Here is a 22,914-nt window from a genome sequence, read left to right as displayed (position 1 = left end):
GCCCAGGAAGAGAGGACCCCAAGCACACAACACACTTAGAGCACTCATGACCTGGCTCCATGCGCAGGGCCACAGAGAGGATTTCCCAGCACCCTTCCATGCTGACAGCTGACTCTCATCCCCTCCCCCTGTTGAGTACAGTTTCTAGGTCATGCCAGTCTCTAAAATCTCTCCAATTTCAGGGAAAAGCAAACTTTGCTTGCAGTGCAGTTTTTCCTATGGGTGTGAGATTTTCATGCTGTTAAAATTACATAAAACTCTGTGTTAGGCTTTCTCCTGTTGGAGGCTGTGATGTTTTTATGGATCCCAGGCCTTGATTTGTATGTTGGCTTTGGTTGTTGTTCTGAAGTGATGGTGAGTAAAGGAAGCTCAACATTCCTGGGTTGGAGGCAAAGCCACAGGAGGCCCGGGCGTGACGGTGTGTCTGAGGCCGAGTGGGGGCCAGGTCCATGCTCTGCTCCTGCATCTCCTGTCTAACACATCCGAGCACTTCATCCCCACATCTGGTATGACTCAGCTATTGAACATACTGCATTTTACTAATACTAGTTTGTGGACCTAATATTTTTATTTAAAAAAAAAATCTTTCATTCATCACTTACAGGTTCCATATGTCCATAAGACTTAAGATTAACTGAAACTGGGGAGTTCTCATTGTGGCTCAGGGTTTTCAAAACCCAACTAGTACCCATGAGGACGTGGGTTCCATCCCTGGCTCTGCTCAGTGGGTTAAGGATCTGGCATTGCTGTGAGTTGCAGTGTAGGTCAGAGACGTGACTTGGATCAGGTGCTGCTGTGGCTGTTGGCGTAGGCTGGCACCTGCCGCTCAGATTTGACCCCTAGCCTGGGAACGTCCATATGCTGCAGGTATGGCCCTAAGAAGAAGAAATAAATGGCAAGGGAAGATTCCAGATTAGAAATCTGATACTGATAATCTGCTCTCGACAGGTTGTTAAAAGTAGTATGATTTCTCGGAAAACTTGCGTTTAAAAAGTTTTTGTCATTTTTCTGGCTTTATCTACCCTCCTTATAGTAGATATTCATTAACAATTGAATCAATGCATAAATGGAAATAAATTGAAGTTCAGTCTTGGGTTTTTTACCTGTGAATTTTCTTTCCATACATATGGCCTCTTTCCAGTGATGAAGGAAGCGGGAGGAATGTGCCTACTTTCAGACCCTGCTTTCACACATTCTGGTTATCAATTGGAAACAAGAATAAAGATTTTCAAGAGAGTCATTCTGAACTGATCAGTGCTTTTGTTTGTTGGTTTGTTTTTTCATTTTAAGGGAGAACAATGTTGGCAAGTGACTATTACTCTGTTTTTGTTGCTGTTTTTCCTTTTAGGGCCACACCTGCAGCATAGGGAAGTTCCCAGGCTAGGGGTCGAGTTGGAGCTATAGCTGCTGGCCTATGCCACAGCCACAGCAACATGAGATCCGAGCCACATCTGCAACCTACACCACAGCTCACGGCCATGCCGGATCCTTAACCCGCTGAGTGAGGCCGAGGATCAAGCCTGCATCCTCATGGGGACTCGTCTGGCTCCTTACCACTGAGGCACAATGGGAACCTCCTGTTATTTTGATATTTTAGCCTTGGAAGTGACACGTGCATATCAGAAGAAAAGCTGTAGGGTTTGGGGCAGGGGTTCTTTGGCCTGAGTTAGAATTCAGGCAAGGTTTGGACAATCCATTGTGTGTAGACTACCTATCACTGTAGTTTTTTAGTCCATTGAGCTTTTGCATGGATTAGGGATTGTTAATCCTTTCTCTTTTAAAAAAAAAAATTATTGAAATTTAGTTGATTCAGTGTTGTGATTAACCCTTTTTTACTGACATACCTGTGGGAAAGAGAGTAATAGGATACCGTAAGTATGTATTTATACACAATTACTTCTCTAGCCCTCAGGACCTATTTCTTCATAATTTAAGACATTTCCCATAGATTGTAGCTCAATCACTGTCACAGCAAACAGTGATGGCTGCCCGGGCGACCAGTTAGACTTGGCTTAATGGAACTCTGGTGATCAGTTTACAGCTATGCTGATGGAGAAGCTTCTTTTTCATCAGCTTTTTAAACTGTTTTGCATGTCCATTTGACTTTTGAAAAAATAGGCTCGTCTTCCAGCGAATATTTTCTCTATAGCATTTATAGAATGTCAGCTGCTAATAACTCTTACAGTGTTTCCTGAAGATTGGGTATCTGGAGTCAACATTTTGGAGCAGCCTCCAGAAATCCAAAACTTAAGTCAGTGAGTGGGTGTTGTACCAAGAATCATCATTGCGTAGAAGTCAGTACTGCAGGGAATCTCAGTTTTTAATTTTGTTTATTTTAACCTGTCTTCCTTTGATTAAAAAGTCTCCTGTTGCTTCTCCTCGCCCATGGTTCTTCATCCCACATGGGATGACCTATGTCCTGGGGGCAGGTATCTCCTTCACACAAACACCCTCTCTTTTCCCCTCCTCCTTCCTTTACCCCTCACTCCCCTCTTCTGTCCCCACCCCACCAGGCTCCATCTTTTGAGGCTCACAAACCAAGAACCTTCCCTGGGCATAAATCTTGGTTCTCTGTATAATGACAGCAAACAAAGTATGTTTGCAACTACCAAATTCATTTCCAAATCACATTTACCTCCCCTGCTCCACTTCCTCCCATCCCTGCAGAAACAATTTTTTTTTTTTTGGCTTTTTGCCACTTCTTGGGCTGCTCCCACGGCACATGGAGGTACCCAGGCTAGGGGTCCAATTAGAGCTGTAGCCACCAGCCTACGCCAGAGCCATAGCAACGCGGGATCCGAGCCACATCTGCAACCTACACCACAGCTCACAGCAACGCTGGATCTTTAACCCACTGAGCAAGGGCAGGGATCGAACCCACAACCTCATGGTTCCCAGTTGGATTCATTAACCACTGCGCCACAATGGGAACTCCTGATTTTTTTTTTTTAATATATAAAGCTGGATAAGATGTTTATATATTTTGGAGATTAATCACTTGCAAAGATTTTCTCCCATGTGTGGGTTGTCCTTTTGTTTGTTTAATGATTTCCTTTGCTGTGTAAAAGCTTTTAAGTTTAATGAGGTCCCATTTGTTTATTTTGTTTTTGTTTTCATTACTCTAAGAAGTGGATCCAAAAAGATGTTGCTGCTATTTATGTCAAAGAGTGTTCTGCCTATACTTGCCTCTAGGAGTTTTATTATAGTATTTGATTTTATATTTAGGTCTTTAATCCATTTTGAGTTTATTTGCGTGTATGGTGTTACAGAGCACTTTAATTTCATTCTTTTATACATAGCTGTCCAATTCACCCAGCACCACTTACTGAAGAGGCTGTCCTTGCTGCATTGTACATTCTTGCCTCCTTTGTCATAGATTAGTTGACTATAGGTGTGTAGGTTTATCTCTAGGCTTTCATTTCTCTTCCCTTTCTCTAAATTTCTGTTTTTGTGTCAGTACCATGTTTTGATGACTATAGCTTTGCAGTCTGAAGACAGGGAGCCTGATTCCTCCAGTTCCATTTTTCATTTTCAAGATTGCTTTGGCTATGTGGGTCTTTTGTGTTTCCATACAAATTTTAAAATATTTAGTTTGAGTTCTATGAAAAATGCCATTAGTAATTTGAAAGGGATTGTATTGAATCTGTAGATTGCCTTGGGTAGTGTGGTCATTTTGACAATATTGATTGTTAAGTCCAAGAGCTTTATATCTTTCCATCTGTTTGTGTTCTCCTTGATTTCTTTCGTCAGTGTCTTTTCAGAGTACAGGTCTTTGGTCTCTTTAGGTAGGTTTATTCCTAGGTGTTTTACTGTTTTTGTGATGTCAAATGGGATTGTTTCCATAATTTCTCTTTCTGAACTTTTGTTGTTAGTATGTAGAAATGCAAGAGATTGCTGTCTTTCATCCTGCAGCTTTACTGAAGTCATTGATTAGACTAGTTTTATGGTAGAATCTTTAGGATTTTATATGTATAGTATCATGTCATCTGTAAACAGTGGCAGTTTTACTTCTTCTTTTCCATTTGGATTCCTTTCTTTTTCTCTGATTGCCGTGGCTAGGACTTGCAAAATATGTTGACTGGCAGTGCCCATAGCATATAGGAGTTCCTGGGCCAGGGATTGAACCTGTGGCACACCTGTAACCAGAGCCATAGCAGTGATAATGCCAGGTCCTTAACCCACTTAGCCACGAGGGAATTCCTTGTCTTGTTCCTGATCTTAAAGGAAATTCTCTCAGCTTTTCTCTGTTGAGAATGATGTTAGCTATGGGTTTGTCATATATGGCCTTTATTATTGTTGAGGTAGATTCCCTCTATGCTCACTTCCTGGAGAGTTTTTATCAAAATTGGGTGTTGAATTTTGTCAAAAGCTTTCTGCATTTATTGAGATAATCATACGGTTTTTATTCAGTTTGTTAATGTGATATATCACATTGATTGATTTGCATATAGTGAAGAATACTTGCATCCCTGGGATAAGTCCCATTTAATTATGGTATATGATCTTTTTAATATATTGTTGGATTCAGTTTGGTAATACTTTGTTGAGGATGTTTGCATCTATGTTCATCAGTAAAATGACCTGTAATTTTCCTTCTTTTTTTTTTCCTTATCTTTGTCTGGTTTTGAAATCAGGGTGATGGTGGCCTCATAGGACAAGCTTGAGAGTGTTCTCTTTCTCTGCAATTTTTTTGAAGGGTTTCAGAAGAAAAGGTGTTAAATCTCTGTGAATTTTGATGGAATTCTCCTATAAATCCATCTGGTTGTAGACTGTATTTTGTAAGGTGGGTAGTTTGTTTGGCTTTGCCCACAGCATATAGAAGTTCCTGGGCCAGGGATTGAACCTGTGGCACACCTGTAACCAGAGCCATAGCAGTGATAATGCCAGGTCTTTAACCCACTAAGCCATGAGGGAACTCCTTTTTGAAGTTATTTTAATCAGTTTCAATTTCAGTACTTTTAACGGTCTATTCATATTTTGTATTTCTTCCTGCTTCAGTCTTGACAGGTTGTATTTTTCTAAGGATTTGTCCGTTTCTTTTAGATTGTACATTTTATTGGCATAGAGCTGCTTGTTATAATCTCTTAGGATCCTTTGTATTTCTGTGGTGTCAGTTGTAACTTCTTTTTCATTTCTAATTTTATTGATTTGAATCGTTCCCCTTTTTGTCTCGATGAGTCTGGCTAAAGGTTTATCATATTTTTTGTCCTTTTTTGTTTGTGTAGGGCTGCACCCACAGCATATGGATGTTCCCAGGCTAGGGTGTGGCCAGTCTACACCACAGCCACAGCAATGCAGAATCCTTGGCTGAGACCTACACTGCAGCTCATGGCAATGCTGGATCCTTAGCCCACTGAATGAGGTCAGGGATTGAACCCAAGTCCTCAGGGATACCAGCTGGGTTTTTACTGCTGAGCCACAGTGGGATCTCCAGGGTTTATCATTTTCATTGATCTTTTCAAAGAACCAGTCTTTAGTTTCATTGAAGTTTTCCATTTGTTTTCTTTCTTTCCATTACATTTATTTCTGCTCTGATTTTTAGGCTTTCTTTCCTTCTACTAACTTTGGGTTTTGCTTGTTATTCTTTCCCTAGTTGCTGTAAATGTAAGGTTAGATTGTTTATTGTAGATTTTTCTTGTCTCCTGAGGTAAAATTGTATTGCTACAAACTTCCCTCTTAGAACTGCTTTTGCTGCATCTCATAGGTTTTGGATCATCACGTTTTCATTCTCATTTGTCTCTAGGAATTTTAAGATTGCCTCTTAAATTTCCTCAATGATCTGTTGATGATTAGTAGCATATTGTTTAGCTTTCAAGCATTGGTGTTTTTTGCTGTTTTTTTCTTAGGTGATTTATAGTGTCATAGAACTGTGGTCAGAAAAGCTGTTTGATATAATTTTAATTTTCTTAAATTTACAATAGCTTGATTTGTGGCCTAGAATGTGATCAGTCCTAGAGGCTGTTCCATGTGCATTTGAGAAGAATGTGTATTGTGTTGCTTTTAGATGGAATCTTGTAAGACTTATCAGTTAAGTCTATCTGGTCTAATGTATCATTTAAGGCCTGTGGTTCCTTGTTGATTTTTTATTCTGGATGATCTATCCATTGGGATAAATGGGATGTTTAAAGTCCCCCACTATTATTGTGTTCCTGTAGAATTCTCCTTTTATGGCTGTTGGCCTTATTTACTCTGGTGCTCTTATGTTGGATGTGTATATATTTACAACTGTTATATCTTCTTCTTTGATTGATCCTTTGACCATTGGGTAGTATCCTTCATTGTCTCTTGGACCATCTTTATTTTAAAGTCTGTTTTGTCTGAGTATTGCCGCTCCAGCTTTCTTTGCATTTCTATGTGCATGGAATACCTTGTTCCATCCCCTCACTTTCAGTCTCTATGTGTCCTTTTATCTGAAGTGTGTCTCCTGTAGACAGTATATATGTGGATTTTGGTTTTGTATCCATTCAGCCTGGATTTTGGTTTTGTATTCATTCATCCAATCTATATCTTTTGGTTGGAGCATTTAATTCATCTACATTCAATGTAATTATTGCATTACAATAATTACAATAAATAGCAATATTGCTATTTTCTTAATTGTTTTGGACTTACTATTTTAGGTCTTTTTTTCTTCCCTTCCTCATTTGTTTGCTTCTCTTGTAATTTGATGACTATCTTTAGTGTTTTATTTGGTTTTCTTTTTTCTTTTTGTCTTTTTAGGGACGCACCCATAGCATGTGGAGGTTTCCAGGCAAGGGGTCAAACTGGAGCTGTAGCTGCCAGCCTGCACCAAAGCCACAGAAACTTGGGATCCAAGCCATGTCGGTGACCTATATCACAGCTTCATGGCAATCCCAGATCCTTAACCCACTGAGCAAGGTCAGGGGTCAAAGCCATGTCCTCATGGATGCTAGTTGGATTTGTTAACTGCTGAGCCACGACAGGAACTCCTGGTTTACTTTTGTTTATTTTTTTATGGCTGCACATGTGGCATATGGAAATTCCCAATTTATGGGTTAAATCACAGCTGTAGCTGCCAGCCTGCACCACAGCTACAGCAACAACAGCTCCAAGCTCCATCTGCAACCTATGCCACAGCTTGTGGCAACATTGGATTATTAAACCACTAAGCAAGGCCAGAGATTGAACCCACATCATCATGGATACTAGTTGGGTTCATTGCTGCTGAGCCACAACAGGAATCTTACCTTAACTGATAGTCATGAAGGCTATGTTGAATTCTTAACCTACTGAACCACACTGGAAACTCGTTTCTCTTTTTTATGTGTGTCTCTATTATAATTTTTTGGGTTGCAGTTCTCATTAAACGTTGATACAGCAGTCTATATATGTACTGAATTGTTTTAGGTTGCTGGTCTCTCTTTTTTTTTTAATGATTTTTATTTTTTTCTTCCATTATAGCTGGTTTATAGTGTTCTGTCAGTTTTCTACTGTACACCAAAGTGACCCAGTCACACATACATATTCATTCTCTTTCTCACATCATCCCCCATCATTTTCCATCACAAGTGACTAGATACAGTTTCCTGTGCTATACAGCAGGATCTCATTGCTTGTCCATTCCAAAGGCAATAGTTTGCATCTATTATCCTCAGATTCCCAGTCCATCCCACGCCCTCCCCTTCCTTCTTGGTAACCACAAGTACATTCTCCAAGTCTATGAGTTTCTTTTCTGTGGAAGGGTTTATTTGTGCTGTATGTTAGATTCCAGATATAAGTGATATCATATGTATTTGTCTTTCTCTTTCTGACGTATTTCACTTAGTATGAGGGTATCTAGTCCCATCCATGTTGTTGCAAGTGGCATGATTTTGTTCTTTTGATGGCTGAGTAGTATTCCATTGTGTATATATACTACACCTTCTTAATCCATTCATCCGTTGATGGACATTTAGGTTGTTTCTGTGTCTTGGCTATTGTGAATAATGCTGCTATGAACATATGAGTGCATGTGTCTTTTTCAAGGAAAGTTTTATATGGATATATGCCCATGAGTGGGATTGCTGGGTCATATGGTAGTTCCATATTTAGTTTTGTGAGGTACCTCCATACTGTTTTCCATAGTGGTTTTACCAGTTTAGATTGGCACCAACAGTGCAGAAGGGTTCCCTTTTCTCCACATCCTCTCCAGCATTTGTTATTTGTGGACTTATTAATGATGGCCATTCTGATTGATGTGGGGTGGTACCTCATAGTAGTTTGTATTTGCATTTCTCTAGTAATCAGAGATGTTGAGCATTTTTTTCATGTGCTTGTTGGCTATCTGATATCTTCCTTGGAGAAATGTCTATTCAGGTCTTTTGTCCATTTTTCCATTGGGTTGTTGGCTTTTTTGTGGTTGAGTTGTATGAGTTGTTTGGAGGTTGCTGGTCTCTTGATGCTGATCTTTCCCGCCGCTATCAAATATTCCCTGTGACTTGAAGAAAGAAGACCAGCTCCAGCCCTTTTCTCAGCATGTTTTCCAGCAAGGGTGGCAGATATTTTCTGAAAGTATCAGACAGCAAATACTTTATACATCCTGAGACATACAGTCTGTCACCACTACCCCTCACCTTTGCTGTTTTGTGGGAATGCCATGTGAGGTTGAGAAGAGCATGGCCACGGGCCAGGAGAACTTTATTCACAGAAGCAAGTGCTGGCCCACCCTCTGTCCTAGAGCAAGTAAAGCTGCCAGCTTCCTTTGCCTTGCCATTAAAATGAGGAAACCCAACGTACTACTAGCATGACCTTCCTACATACAGTGGGGTTCTTGTAAAGATGAAATTAAAGGATACATGAGATGCTGTTTCACAAACCATGTAAATACTGTGCCTTGATATTTATAATAATTATAGATAGCAACATCTCATTCATTCCTCCAAAAAAGTATTTTTTTTATTGACCTGTTTTTTTGGGCAACATGTACGTTAAGAAAATTCAGCCCTGCATCGAAGGTCTGTCACGATCACATCACAGCGTGGAATGCATATCCAGATGCGCCGTGGGGGTTCTGGAAGGTCTTGCTGCATGAACAAATAGGTCCTCTCAGCAGAGGGGACCACCTCGGGTTTTCAGGTCTTGCCCTTTCATCACATAACAAGAGTTGCTAGAATTCATAAACTCAAAGGAGCCATCGCGCCTCATGTGTAAGGGAACAGTTGGCAAGGACTGACAGATGAAAACCCCGCCTGGCTTGGGAGTGACAGGTGCTCTACCCCTTTAGAATAATGGCATTAACTCTGGCTTTCAATGCTGTAGCCCTGAGAGAACAGCCACAGCATGCCCCCACCCCACCACGGGGCATGAGCTTCGCTTTTCTATGGAGCAGCTGCTTATTCACCACTCGGGGAACACAGACAGTTGACCTTAGCATGGGGCATGTTTAGAATATGGTCAGACATGGGAATAAAGGGTATTAGGACAAGTGACAGCCACTGTGTGGCCAGCGGCACGTTTGACATTTGAAAAACATTTTGCCTGGGATTTTCTATCTTTTTTTTTTTTTTTTTTTTTTTTTTTAAACACATTTGACCTCCTCTTTCCTTTGAGGATGAGGATGGGTGGTGTTTTGACGTGAAAACTAACAAACACAGGGCAAAACCATCATGAGAAGAACCATGAGGAGGATTTGGGAATCTTAGGACTTGGGGAAGTGGCTTCCAGCTTGTGGAAACGTGCCCATGAGGTGGGAATGTGGGTGTGACATGCAGGAATGTATAGCAAGCAGCCAGAGAAGTCATGGCCACAAGGACATAAAATGCAGAATTTGAAATGACTCGTAGCACATGAGATATAAGATATTTGCACCCAGGAACACTGGCTGTGGTTACCCTTGTTTCCAGAAGATCTGTTAGAATCAGGGTACATGAATGTATGTGTGGTTGTTGGGAATGAAACAGCTCATAAGAGTATAAACTAGGGGATAAGGAGTTCCGCCATGGCTCAGGGGTTAACGAATCCGACTAGGAACCGTGAGGTTGTGGGTTCGATCCCTGGCCCTGCTCAGTGGGTTAAGGATCTGGCGTTGCCGTGAGCTGTGGTGTAGGTCGCAGATGCGGCTTGGATCTGGTGTTGATGTGGCTGTGGTGTAGGCTGGTGGCTACAGCTCCGATTTGACCCCCAGCCTGGGAACCTCCATATGCCGCAGCTGTGGCAGCCCTAGAAATGGCAAAAGGACAAAATAAATAAATAAATAAATTAGGGGATAAGATGTATTCACTGCACTTGGAGCATCTGAGCTGGTGGTGGTCTGGTTATAGAGAAGCAAGTAACACTGAAAAATTTTTTTTTTTTTCTTTTTAGGGCCACACTCATGGCATATGGAATTTTCCAGGCTAGGGGTCGAATTGGAGCTGCAGCTGCCGGCCTATGCTACAGGCACAGCAACTTGGGATCTAGATCACATCTGTGACCTACACCACAGCTCATGGCAACGAGGCTGGGAATCAAACCCTGCATTCTCATGGATACTAGTTGGATTCACTTCTGCTACGCCATGACGAGACCTCCCATCAGTGAAAATTTAATCAGGGCATTGGGTAAGCTGTCTGTTTTCCTTAGGCATTTATCCAATCACAGTAAGTAAATCAGAGCAAACAAAATTTGGAAAAAGAGGGAGGGATAAATTCGGAGTTTGGACTTATCAAATACATACTATTCCATATAAAATAGATAAAGTAACAAGGAGCTACTGTATAGTACAAGGAACTTGACTCAGTAGTCTGTAATAACCTATAGGGGAAAAGAATCTGAACAAGAAAGGATATATGTGTATGTATAACTGATTCACTTTGCTATATACCTGAAACTAACAGGACATTGTAAATCAGCTATACTCCAATAGAAAAAATCTTTTTTTTGGTCTTTTAAAGGCCGCACCCATGGCATATGGAGGTTCCCCAGCTAGGGGTTGAATCGGTGCTCTAGTGGCCAGCCTACACCAGAGCCACAGCAACGCAGGATCCAAGCTACATCTGTGACCTACCCCACAGCTCACTGCAACACCAGATCCTTAACCCACTGAGTGAGGCCAGGGATTGAACCTGCACACTCATGGATGCTAGTCAGGCTTATTAACCGCTAAGCCACGACAGGAGCTCCAATAAAAAATGCTTATACTCCAATTAAAAAAAAATTTTTTTTGGCCACATGCACAGCATATAGAAGTTCCCAGGCCAGGGATCGAATCCATGCTGCAGCTGCAGCCTATACCACAGCTGTGGCAACGCCAGATCCTTAACCTGCTGCGCCATAGCAGGAACGCCGATACACCAGTAAAATTTTTAAAAATAATAGTAAATGCAAAAAGAAAATTGGCAGAAGGATTCCCAGCCCCGTGGAACTGCCGTCCTCAGCCTCCAAATTAGAACACTTGGCAACGTCACGAGCCACATCGACTTTCTCTTCCTTCAGCTGAAGAACTCAGATGAGCTCTTCCTTGAGTTATATGACAATGGATACGTATTTTTAATTTCCCTTAATGCAACCTCTATGAATTTTCACATCCTTGGTGAGATATTTTACGGAGACTATGAAAGGTAGTTCGTAAGGTGTCTTTTTTTCTCTCTCTCTCTCAAAGTATTGGCCTATTCCAGAAATCGGTATCTACACCCAAAGCAGACAGGAAAAAAAAAAAAAAACAACTCCAGGACAGTAAGGCACAGAATCAGATATCTGGAGACCTTCTCACTGTATGCTTTTTTAGACTGTGTATAATCATGTGTGTATATGTATGTGAGTAAATTCCCACATACATATTATACGTAAACATGTGACTTTGTCCATTTAATATCCATAATTCTGCAATATGTGTTCTCTTTTCTCTATCCAGGTCAGGTTAATTTTAATCAAATCTTTGTAGGCTCTTTCTCCTCCTCCAAAAAGCAGCACCCTCAAAAGAGACACATGGTCACCTTTTCTTTGCTTATTTTTGTTCCCTCTGGCTGGAGTTGGTGGCTGGCTGAGGCCTTTGTAAACACTGCAGTACCAGCCTTAGAAATCAAGATAAAACATGCGACAACAAAGATACAGCTCTTTGGGGTTCTTCCCTGTGTTTAATAAAGAAACGACAAAGATGAATGCATGGTTTTTAACAGCATTAGAGATACTGTATGCTAAGCTGTGTCCCACTCCTTAGCGCACCTCCTTGCTTCCTCCGCAAAAGACACTTTTGTGAGGGGTTCTCCACAATTCCCAGTCTTCTTTTGCCCTTGTGCATCTCAGCTGCAGGATATTTCCAAGGCAGGTATAACTGGAGGGGTTGAGCTTTAGTTTTGTGTATTGCCCTGTTTGTTAGAGCGGATGACGCGACAACATAGGTTCTAGGACAGATTGAAACTCTTCTGCCTGGAAACGGCACAAGGTTTATTGTCTTGATGTTTCCTCAGCCCCCAAGAGCCAGGAGCAGAAGCCTTTAGAAGCTTTTCTGGCCTGCTCTGTCCCTCCCTCTGCTTTGGCCTTGGGTCTCAAAGCACGGAATCTCATCTCGATGTAGCACCTCTCGTGTTTCGTGGCTTGAAGGGAGCTGCTTTGGAAATAGAACGGTTTCTGGTTGTTTTAAGTTGGGTGCAGAAAGTGCTGAATTCCAGGTCTTGGGATAAAAACGGCAGCGCCTGTGGTAGGGCATGGTTGGTCCCGTGGCAAGAGTAAACTTGGCTTTCCACTCTGATGAGGTGATGCATCCCGAGCTAATGACACTTGGCTTCTTCTGCACGCACTGTAATCAGTAGAAATGCAGGTCCCTCTTAAGTAAAACAGTCTCCATAAAGCTCTTCACCAACTGGAAGCATTTCCTGATTCTGTCCAGTGTTCTTATGGGTCAGTGATAGGCATAGAAAGATGTGCTTTGCTTCCCAAACAAATCCCAAACTGACCCCCTAAATAGTGACTTAGGAAATCAGTCTCCATGGCATGAGTTGTTGGAAGCAGAGTCCTATCGAGAAATCCAGGCTCATTTTCTTCATGTGGGTGGTGTGTCAACAAGGGGCGTGTCTTTCCACAGAAATGGATAGACGGTGGCTTCACCGACAGCCTGCCCATCCTGCCTGGCGGCCGGACAGTGACCATCTCACCATTCAGCGGGCGACTGGACATCTCCCCACAGGACAAAGGGCAGCTGGGTCTCTATGTCGGCATCGCCAACCAGCACATACTGGTGAGTGATGACGTTCACTGACATTCGAAGGCTCCTCCTCGGCCAGAACATTCCACATGCTTCCAAAATGGGCAACTCATTGATAGTGGTATGTGCAAATGGCACAAAACATTCTTAGTACTTGTCAGCATGTCTCGTGCAGATAGCCCCTGGGACCTGGGGGCTGTAATCGTGCCATCCTTTGACTATTTATTAACTGTCTGTTTGTGAAATAGTTTGCATTCCTTCACGGATTTTTCAGGTCAATAAACTTGGCAGGATTTCAGTACAGCTTTAAATTAGATCATGTAGTTGCGTGAAGAGAAGGCGGTCATTAAGATGTAAAAATATCCGAGAAAAAGTGAGGGACCGAACAGAATAATTTACATGAAGCTGTTGCTTTCCCTAATCTAGTCTAATAGCTGTCAACAGGAGGTGATATTACACGCAGGAGACACTGGGTGATGTCTGGAGACTTTTGGGAGGTCACATCTGGGATGCCCTCCAGATAGCACCACAAAGAAGCATCTGGCCCAAAATGTCAGTAGCACCAAGGCTGAGAGACCCTCATGCAGTCTCTGTGTTGGAGTGGAACTTTTCATTTTTTTGGCTGCTGATGTTTGAAAAAAATCTCTCATATCTGTGATGAGAAGAAAGCTCAAATGACAGAAACAGCACACGTTTACCTGTACTGTGATACCTTTCAGCTCCAGTTTGTCTTTCTGTCCTAGTTGTCCATGGCAAACTTAGTGAGGCTTCACCAAGCCCTTTTCCCACCTAACAAGAGGATAATGGAATCCCTGTATCAGCGTGGTTTTGATGACGCCGTCAAGTTTTTACTTAAAGAAAGCTGGTTTGAGCAGAATGCGTAAATGTTTATTACGTGGAATACACTTGACACAATCCTTGATGGAGGTTTCTAATTAAATTCCTTTTAAAAGCCTATCTTAATTCTCTGTTTTAGTTTTTCTAAGGTTTTTAATTTTTACTATTTAAATCATGACTTGGTGTGAGGAAATAAGAGGCATCTTGTGAGAATTTGTCATTAAAAAGGGCACATTTGGGTGACAAGGAATGTTTTATTTTATTTTATTTTTTGTCTTTTTGTTTTTCTTTGGGCCGCTCCCGCGGCATATGGAGGTTCCCAGGCTAGGGGTTGAATCGGAGCTGTAGCCACTGGCCTACACCAGAGCCACAGCAACATGGAATCCGAGCCACGTCTGCAACCTACACCACAGCTCACGGCAATGCCGGATCCTTACCCCACTGAGCAAGGGCAGGGACCGAACCCGCAACCTCATGGTTACTAGTCGGAATCGTTAACCACTGTGCCACGACGGGAACTCCCAACAAGGAATGTTTTAAAAAGGACTGTCGTGGAGTTCCCATCATGGCTCAGAGGAAATGAATCTGACTAGCATCCATGAGGATGCAGGTTCCATCTCTGGCCTCGCTCGGTGGGTTAGGGTCCTGGCCATGGGCAGTGGCGTAGGTCGCAGATGGGGTGCGGATTCGCTGTTGCTGTGGCTGTGGTGTAGGCCGGCGGCTACAGCTCTGATTTGACCCCTAGCCTGGGAACCTTCATATGCCATGGGTGTGGCCCTAAAACAAAAAATAGAACTGTCATGTCCTTTTGAAAGCCCGTTGGGAATGTAAGAGAGGGTAGGCTCTTGGGGGAAACCATGGAACGCTGAAAATAGACGGCTTTGATGGACACATTCTCTGCATAGGGAACGTGGCGTTATCCTTCACGCTGTGAAGGCTGGGTGTTTCTAGGAGGTAGCAGTGTCCCGTAGCTCCAGAACAGAAGGAACTGTGCTCTCAGGCTGAACCCGGCGGGTCCTCAGTCCCTCTGGGATATGAGAGACAGGGTTTGGGGAAGAGCTGGCATCAGGAAAGGCTTTAACCAGGGGTGGGAGACCAAAGCCTTGCTTTTCTAGGGGTGTGCAGAGGCCCCTGGAGAGGTGGTAGGAGCGCAGAGCAGAGGTTCCCAGAAGCTCCGGTGTGGTTTCCTTACCGTTTCCTCCCTCACAGCCCCGCCCACTCGCTCAGGTAATGGTCAGGCTCTTTGGATGCGTGCCTGCTCTGAAACTGGATGGCTGTCATCCATACGAACGTGATATCTGAATCTGGCTGCCATTCATATCCAGTCCCGTCTCCCGAGCTCTGTCTCTCCACCTGGTCTCTCTCCCTCCCTCCTCCTTCAAGGCCGTCCTTCACAAAAGGCTCATCTGTTCATCTGTGTACTAGACAGAGCCACTCTAGGAATGTAGATGGATGAAATACTACAAGCACAACCAAGTCCGCCCAGTGGCCTGGCAAATAAGCATTCAGTCCAGAATCAGCGTTCCTTCCTTACTGGAAAATCCTGCGATGCTGACCTCAGCTCTTCGATTCTCTGAGTGGTCCTGTCACTTGAGGGCTGGTGTGTGGGTTGGTACTAACTCATGTACCGTCTTCCATCTTCAGTCTGTTTTTATGGGGCTTTGCCAAGCATGGCCTCTGAATTAGCAAGGAGCAGCGAGACACATACTCGCTTAATTGCGCGTCGTTAATTGTTGTGCATTTCTCTTTCTACCCTTTGAAGCCCTTCTTTCAATCCATTTTATGGTACTTAAAACCCCCAAATTCACAACTTTCAGCACGCAAACACCGATGGCTGCCTCATTTCTTACAAGTTATGCTAGACTCACAGAGAGTACGGATGTTGCTTGAAGATACAGATCTTTTCCTACTCCAGCAAATATGTACTTAAATCCTAATACGCTGTTTTAATACGTGACTTGTAGTGGATGGATTCTTTTTAGGGCCACACATGTGGCATATGGAGGTTCCCAGGCTCGGGGTCGAATCAGAGCTATAGCCGCTGGCCTACCCCACAGCCACAGCCATGCCAGATCAGAGCCCTGTCTGTGACCTACGCCATAGCAACGCCAGATCCTTAACCCACTGAGCAAGGCCAGGGATCAAACCTGCCTCCTCATGGATGCTAATCAGATTCATTTCGACTGAGCCACGACAGGAACTCCTGGATGGATGGATTCTCAATTCATTCTTATATCTGTTTGTTCCCTAGATTTTTCCCCTTCCTGTTGGTCATTTTTGTGGATAATCTGAATATTTCAATAAGTCATTTCTTGACACCTTGACCTAGCTAGCAAAACCACATCTCAATATGGTAGACGTTTTACAAGTAGTTTGCACCTACTGTATATGTCTTTGACTATGTTAGTGGCTGGTACTTGACTTGAAAGATCCTGTAGGGTTTTTTAAACATCGGTCTGCGGCGCAGCAGCTTTCTAATGAGGGCGATGTGGCAATAGAATATGTCCTCCAGGTGTGCTGTGCCACCGGAGGCAGGTCACCGTGCGTGCTCTGTGGCGGTTCAGTGCGCGGCTCTCCTCACGGAAATGGGCGCTGCCGACAGGCTGGCCTTGTCACTGGGATCAGCATTTCGACGCACCATAGAACTGGTATCTGGAAACTCTGGAGACTTTCTGACCCAGATCCTGATATGTGTGCACGGTAATTACTGTGATTGACAGCTTGATAAGCTCCCAGTTCCCTGTTGGCGCAATTTCCTAATATCTTTGAATCTGTCATTGAAAATTTCATTAGTCTTTTCTTCTTTTCAATAACAGGCTTTACTTTGTAACTATGGTAACAACCCCCCCCCACGGCTTCCACTGACAATTAAGGAAAATAGATTTGGTTTTGAAGTTAAATAATGCATTAAAGGATCAAACAGTATAGTAAAAACTCTTCCATTCTGGTTTCAGAATATGGGGCATATTGTGTGTATACCAGAAGTTTGCAGAGAAAGAGCTGTGAGGCTCTGGGCAATGAATTATGATTCCAAAAAGACATGGGCAGTTAAAATGGACAGATCTCATTTATGCTGCTTTAAATTTTTTTCTGATGATTAAAACAGATACATGTAATTAATTACATATATTAATCATAGACTTTTTTTGTTTGTTTGTTTTTGTCTTTTGTCTTTGTTGTTGTTGTTGCTATTTCTTGGGCCACTCCCACGGCATGTGGAGGTTCCCAGGCTAGGGGTTGAATGGGAGCTGTAGCCACCGGCCTACGCCAGAGCCACAGCAACGCTGGATCCGAGCCGCGTCTGCAACCTACACCACAGCTCATGGCAATGCCGGATCGTTAACCCACCGAGCAAGGGCAGGGACCGAACCCGCAACCTCATGGTTCCTAATCGGATTCGTTAACCACTGCGCCACGACGGGAACTCCATAGGCATGTTTTTTGATCTAGGCCATTACTTTTACAGGGGAAGAATGGATAACTAGGGAAGCTCAGGGTTTTGAGGATTTTCTTGCCTAAGTTATGTCTACTCTGTGGCCAAATAAAAGTGAAATTTGAAGTAATTATCCACATAAAGCAGGAGACAAAAATGACTACTGCAGATCAGGAAAAGTGAATACATTTTCATAATAATAATAATTGCTATTACATCATATTACATTTCATTATAATTTTATACGCTAGTCCTCTTATAATAGTTACTATTTGCAGATTGACAGTTGAGTTGGGCTGCATTCACCATGTAATTGCTCCACTCTGCACTTAATTTTGCCTCTGCTGACACACCTCGAAGCGTTGCTGACTGAATGCTCATACACCTATTTACGTGTTCCTCATATCTGCCCCTCAGGGTATCCCCCCCCCCCCACCCCCGCTCTCGACTGAGTTAATGAGGGGCCGCAATATGAGTCAGGGTTTCCTGGCTATAGAAAGCATTTCTTTTTTTTTTTTTTTTAGAAAGCATTTCTGAAGATGCATTCCTGTACAGGTCATAATCGCAGCACGGCCAGCTAGCCCCAAAATTAGGTAGAGAGGGTCTGTTGAAAGCACGGACAAGGCAAGGGCTCCATCTCCCTGCCACTCCCGTGGCTCCTTGCACGGGCTGCGCAGTCATGGTAGTGGGTGGACGATAGCGTCATGCCTGTCAGGCCATCTCGGTCCATCCCTGCTGCTCTCTCACAATACCGCAGACTGGCTGGCTGATAAACCTGCCCTAGGGACTGGCCTCCCTGCCCTCGCAAGTCCAAGGTCAAGGCAATGGCAGAGCCAGCTCTGCTGAGGGCTTGCTTCCCTCCGCGTCTGCATGCGGAGGAAGGGGTGGGAAGACGTTCCGGAGTCCTCACAAGGACGCTGATCTCATTCACGAGGGCCCCACGCTCATGATCTCGCCACCCCCCAGAGGCCCCACTTCCTGTTAGCATCACGTTAGGCATGAGGATCTCCACATGCGGACCTGGCGGGGGGCGGTGAGGGGACCCACCTTCAGCCTGCAGCTCAAAGGGAGATGGATTTGTGGGTGTACAGGGAGGCAGGGAGGCAGACGAAAGCCAGATCCGTCCCCTGGTTGTCCTCTCTGCGGCCATCGCTAGTGGACACTGGATGGAAAGTGATGGTGAGCTTCTGGGGCAGAAGCAAGGGCTTCTCAGTCCGAAGCAGGAGCTGACTCAGGACGCAAGGTGTGGGTCGTTCCGGTGGAGAAGGGCGATGATCAGTTGAGGTGCGGCTGAGAGCAGAGAGGGTGTGGAATGGAGAAGGGGTGAGGGGACCTGGTCTTAGGAACTGTGACAGCCACGGGTGGGTGTCATGCAGCACAGGACACGACCAGGAGACTGGGGTGCCCAAGCTTATGCAAGATGGTCAACCCTTGGCCTCACTCAGAAACGCGTGCTCTGTTGCCAATGATTGTGGGAGCCACCAGACCGTGTCCTGACTACCTTCTCTGTGATCTTAGACACAGCCGGTCAGTGTCTGCTTTTTGTGGCCCAGGGAGCTGTCATCCATAGAGCTGAAATACATCAGTTCCTGTCCAGCAACTAGGGAAAACGCAGGTGAGGTCTTAAACATACTTCTCTTAATTTCTTTTTGTGTGTGTGTGTGCTTTTGAGGGTCTCACCTGCAGCATGTGGGAGTTCCCAGGGCAGAGGTTGAATCAGAGCTGCTGGCCTACACCACAGCCACAGGCATCTAGGATCCACGCCGTGCCTGCCACCTACACCACAGCTCACGGCAACGCTGGTTCCTTAACCCACTGAGGGAGGCCAGGGATCAAACCTGCATCCTCATGGATACTACTTCGGGTTGATAACCTATGGAGCCGCAACAGGAAGTCCTTCTCTTAATTTCTTTTTATTATTATTATTTTTTACTTTCTTTTTTTACTTTTATTTTCTTATTTTTTATTTACTTATTTTTTATCACATCTGTAGTTGTATAATGATCATCACAATCCATTTTCACAGGATAGATCCCTGGGAAGGGAGGCACCCCTGCACTTGGTTCAATTAGGTTCTCTCCCTTTCTAAAACCTTTTGTATAAACACAAAAGGATTTCCGAGAGGTTGTCCATTACAGACACAGAGACCCAAATTGTCCCCAAATGAGGGGTCTGGTGCTTCATTGGAAGTGATGTGCCGTTTGAGAAGCATCGTTTGAACATGCTATTTCCAACACTCTGAAGCAGAAGGAGATTGTACAGCCTGCCCTGTCATCATTCCTCGTGTTGCACGATCAGCTTTGTTGTGAGCCTCTTAGCAGTGTTGCACACCTCCGCCTCGCATACAGATCTGCATACACGAATGAGATGGCACGAGTTTTCTGGTTTTACTACCTGAAAACTTGTTTTCCAACCAAGTAAGCTTTTTGGGTGGCCCATTATAACCAGCTATATCTCGTGATGCCTGTTAAACCATTTTCGTCACAGATATCCAAATTTTCTTGAATATGACCTACATAAAGTATATATGGTGATCCAGTTCCTATATGCATGTATTTCACATATACAAATGTAGGTGTGAATTTAAAACTTCAAATTAATTTTCATAAGATATGCATATGTAATGCCTTTGATGTTTCAATTGCCTTTTATTAAAAAATAGTATCATGATACATTTAAAGGATTTCACAGTCACTAATGAGTGAAGATCTACAGTTTGAAAACACTCTTCTAAGCCAGTTTTAGAACATCAGTCACTAAGGTTCTCAATTTGTGTTTAAAATGCCTTTATTTAAAAAAAAAAATCACCCTTCACATATGGCATGGTAGAATAATCAGTACTAAATTTGAAATAATTTCCTTTTTATTTCTCCTCTCAGCTTAAGTTCTTAAATATATTTTATCTAATTTTATGGCTATAGAACATTGTACAGAAATAACTTCCACTCCAAAAACCAAGTTTTCTATTAATATATTACTCTGTGCTGAAGACAGCTGTAAATAAAAATTCCTTAGTTTGTGTATATTTCATTGATAAAAATTTACTGATGGAGTTCCCGTCGTGGTGCAGTGGTGAACGAATCCGACTAGGAACCATGAGGTTGCGGGTTCGATCCCTGGCCTTGCTCAGTGGGTTAACCATCCAGCGTTGCCTTAAGCTGTGGTGTGGGTCGCAGACGCGGCTCGGATCGCGTGTTGCTGTGGCTCTGGCGTAAGCTGGCAGCTGCAGCTCCGATTAGACCCCTAGCCTGGGAACCTCCATATGCCACGGGAGCGGGCCAAGAAATGGCAAAAAGACAAAAAGACAAAAAAAAAATTTACTGAAGCAGTGAATATAATGTCTTTTATAGGTTAATTATATACCTCAAAGTAATTTTTATTTTATTTTTGCTTTTTAGGGCTGCCCCTGCAGCATGTGGAAGTTCTCAGGCCAGGGTTCGAATCAGAGCTAGAGCTGCCAGCCTACACCACAGCCACAGCAACAGCAGATCCGAGCCATGTCTGCAGCCTACACCACAGCTCATGGCAACACTAGATCCTTAACCCACTGATTGGGGGTTAAGGATCAAACGTGTGTCCTCATGGATGATAGTCAGCTTTGTTTCCGTTGAGCCAGCACAGGAACGCCTATATTCTCTCTTGAACAATTCCGTATTCCAAGTTAATACAATTTTTGTATGAAAATAATCCCTTATGGCACAGCAGGTTAAGGATCTGGCACTGCTGGAACTCTGGTATAGGTTGCATCAGCAATGTGGGTTCGATCCCTGGCCTGGACAATTCCACGTGCCAGGAGTGTGGCCAAAAAAAAAAAAAAAAAATTACAGATGAGTCCGTTCTCATTTGTTACTGTATATACAAACACTATATACTGTATTAGTTTTTACATTTGGCAATGCCTCCATATATTGCCTCCTTGTCAGTAAATTATAATCAACTTGCCATTAAAAATCAATGCATATGGAGTTAGAAACAATGCCACATGCAGTGTGGTGAAATGCTTTGTTTAAAAATCTTTCTGTAATTGAAGTCTTATACTGATCTATCCCATTTGCTCAGAGGCAATAAATCATTGGTTGACATCCTTATTATTTTAACAGTGTCATTTAAGTATTGGCTATTACCGGGAAGATTGAAATGGCACCAGTGTAGTTTTAATATACACTTCAAGATACCAGTGATTTGCAAGCTATTTACATGCATTAGAAGGACCAGGGAGAAGATGTTTTATCTCTGGCTTTCAGGTCTATTCCGTCCATACGGATGGAGAATTTAGTATGCGCCGCCATCTGTGCTAGAGGGTTAAAATGTGAGCGTGAACAAACAGAGGAGGTCCTTGTTTTACTGGGAAAGATTGCAGATGGTAGCAAGTAGATGACCAAATATCCGAGGTTTAGAAAATGCAGATAGTCTTAAATTACAAAAAAACAAACAGAATATCATGCTGTAGACAAACAGTCTCAAAGGGTCTCGAGATCAACATCACAGGTTCTCCCCCCTGGGACCTTCCTAGGCCATGTCTTCCAGGTGTTTTATTGCCACTTGCAGGAGAATACTGTATGTTGTCATTGTGTGGCCCAGCTTCAGTGGCTTTGATGGGCAGAACACCTGCCTACCATATGCAGTGGGCTTTCTGTAGATCTTCTCAGAGACAGTGCTATGCGGTCCTCTTGCTGTGTCTGTTGGCTGTGGTGGTGCTCCTGTGAGAGATATGCTTTGGATCCTCTTCCTCTTGGGTGAGCTTGATTAGCTTTTGGCACACAGAATGCAAAAGCATGAAGAATATTAGTAATACACACGCCTCCTTGTTATTTTGTGTGGGTGATCAGAAATGTTCTAAGTGCTTAGGTCAGAGACAGGGGCATCCTTATTTGTACATCTCTCCTGTCATGGCTTGCCCGCACCCTTTTTGTTCATCTTGTTTTATCAAAGCAGATTTCTTTTTGAAATTGGTCTTTTATGTAATTGTACAATATTTTTAAATACTGGCAAAAAGAAATACCGAAATGCTGGATCCTTAACCCACGGAGCAAGGCCAGGGATTAAACCCGCATTCTCACGGAGACTGTGTCAGGCACTTAACCTGCTGAACCACAGTGGAAACTCCTCATTATAGTTTTGTTTGCATTTATCTAATAATGAGTGGTGATAAGCATTTTTCATGCGCCTGTTGGCCTTCTGCATGTCTTCTTTGCAGACATGTCTATTTAGGTCTTCTGCCTATTTTTCCATTGGTTTGTTTGCTTTTATTGTTATTAAGTTGTATGAGCTGTTTATTTTGGAAATTGAGCCTTTGTCAGTTGCATCATTTGCTGCTATCTTCCCCCAGTCCATTGGTTGTCTTTTTGTTGTTAATGGTCCCATTTGCTTAAATACTCAAGGGTTTTTGCTTTTATTTCTATTGCCTTGGGGACCTGACCTAAGAATGCACTCTACAGTTTACGTCAGAGAATATTTTGCCTGTGTTCTCTTCTAGGAGTTTTACCATGTCATCTCTCTTAAGTCTTTAAGCCATTTTGGGTTG

General features: G+C 43.2%; 1 protein-coding gene across 13 annotated transcripts in view; it reads left to right on the top strand.

Moving 5' to 3' along the window:
- PNPLA4 (patatin like phospholipase domain containing 4) overlaps positions 1-22,914 on the top strand; it is an 81,652-nt gene that overhangs the window by 20,990 nt on the left and 37,748 nt on the right. For 5 of the 13 annotated variants that reach the window (XR_002340894.1, XR_001302515.2, XR_309176.3 and 2 more), the window contains one exon: positions 13,001-13,153. Coding sequence is in view for 9 of the 13 variants with exons in the window: in XM_021080873.1 (XP_020936532.1) it covers positions 13,001-13,153 (153 nt within the window). In the remaining 4 variants the exon portion in view is untranslated. 13 annotated transcript variants of the gene reach the window in all.

Source organism: Sus scrofa, chromosome Y (assembly GCF_000003025.6).
Source record: "Sus scrofa isolate TJ Tabasco breed Duroc chromosome Y, Sscrofa11.1, whole genome shotgun sequence".
In the NCBI taxonomy this organism is placed as follows: Eukaryota; Metazoa; Chordata; class Mammalia; order Artiodactyla; family Suidae; genus Sus; species Sus scrofa.
Note: the sequence above shows the minus strand (reverse complement) of the source record. Positions and strands in the feature narration are given on the sequence as shown.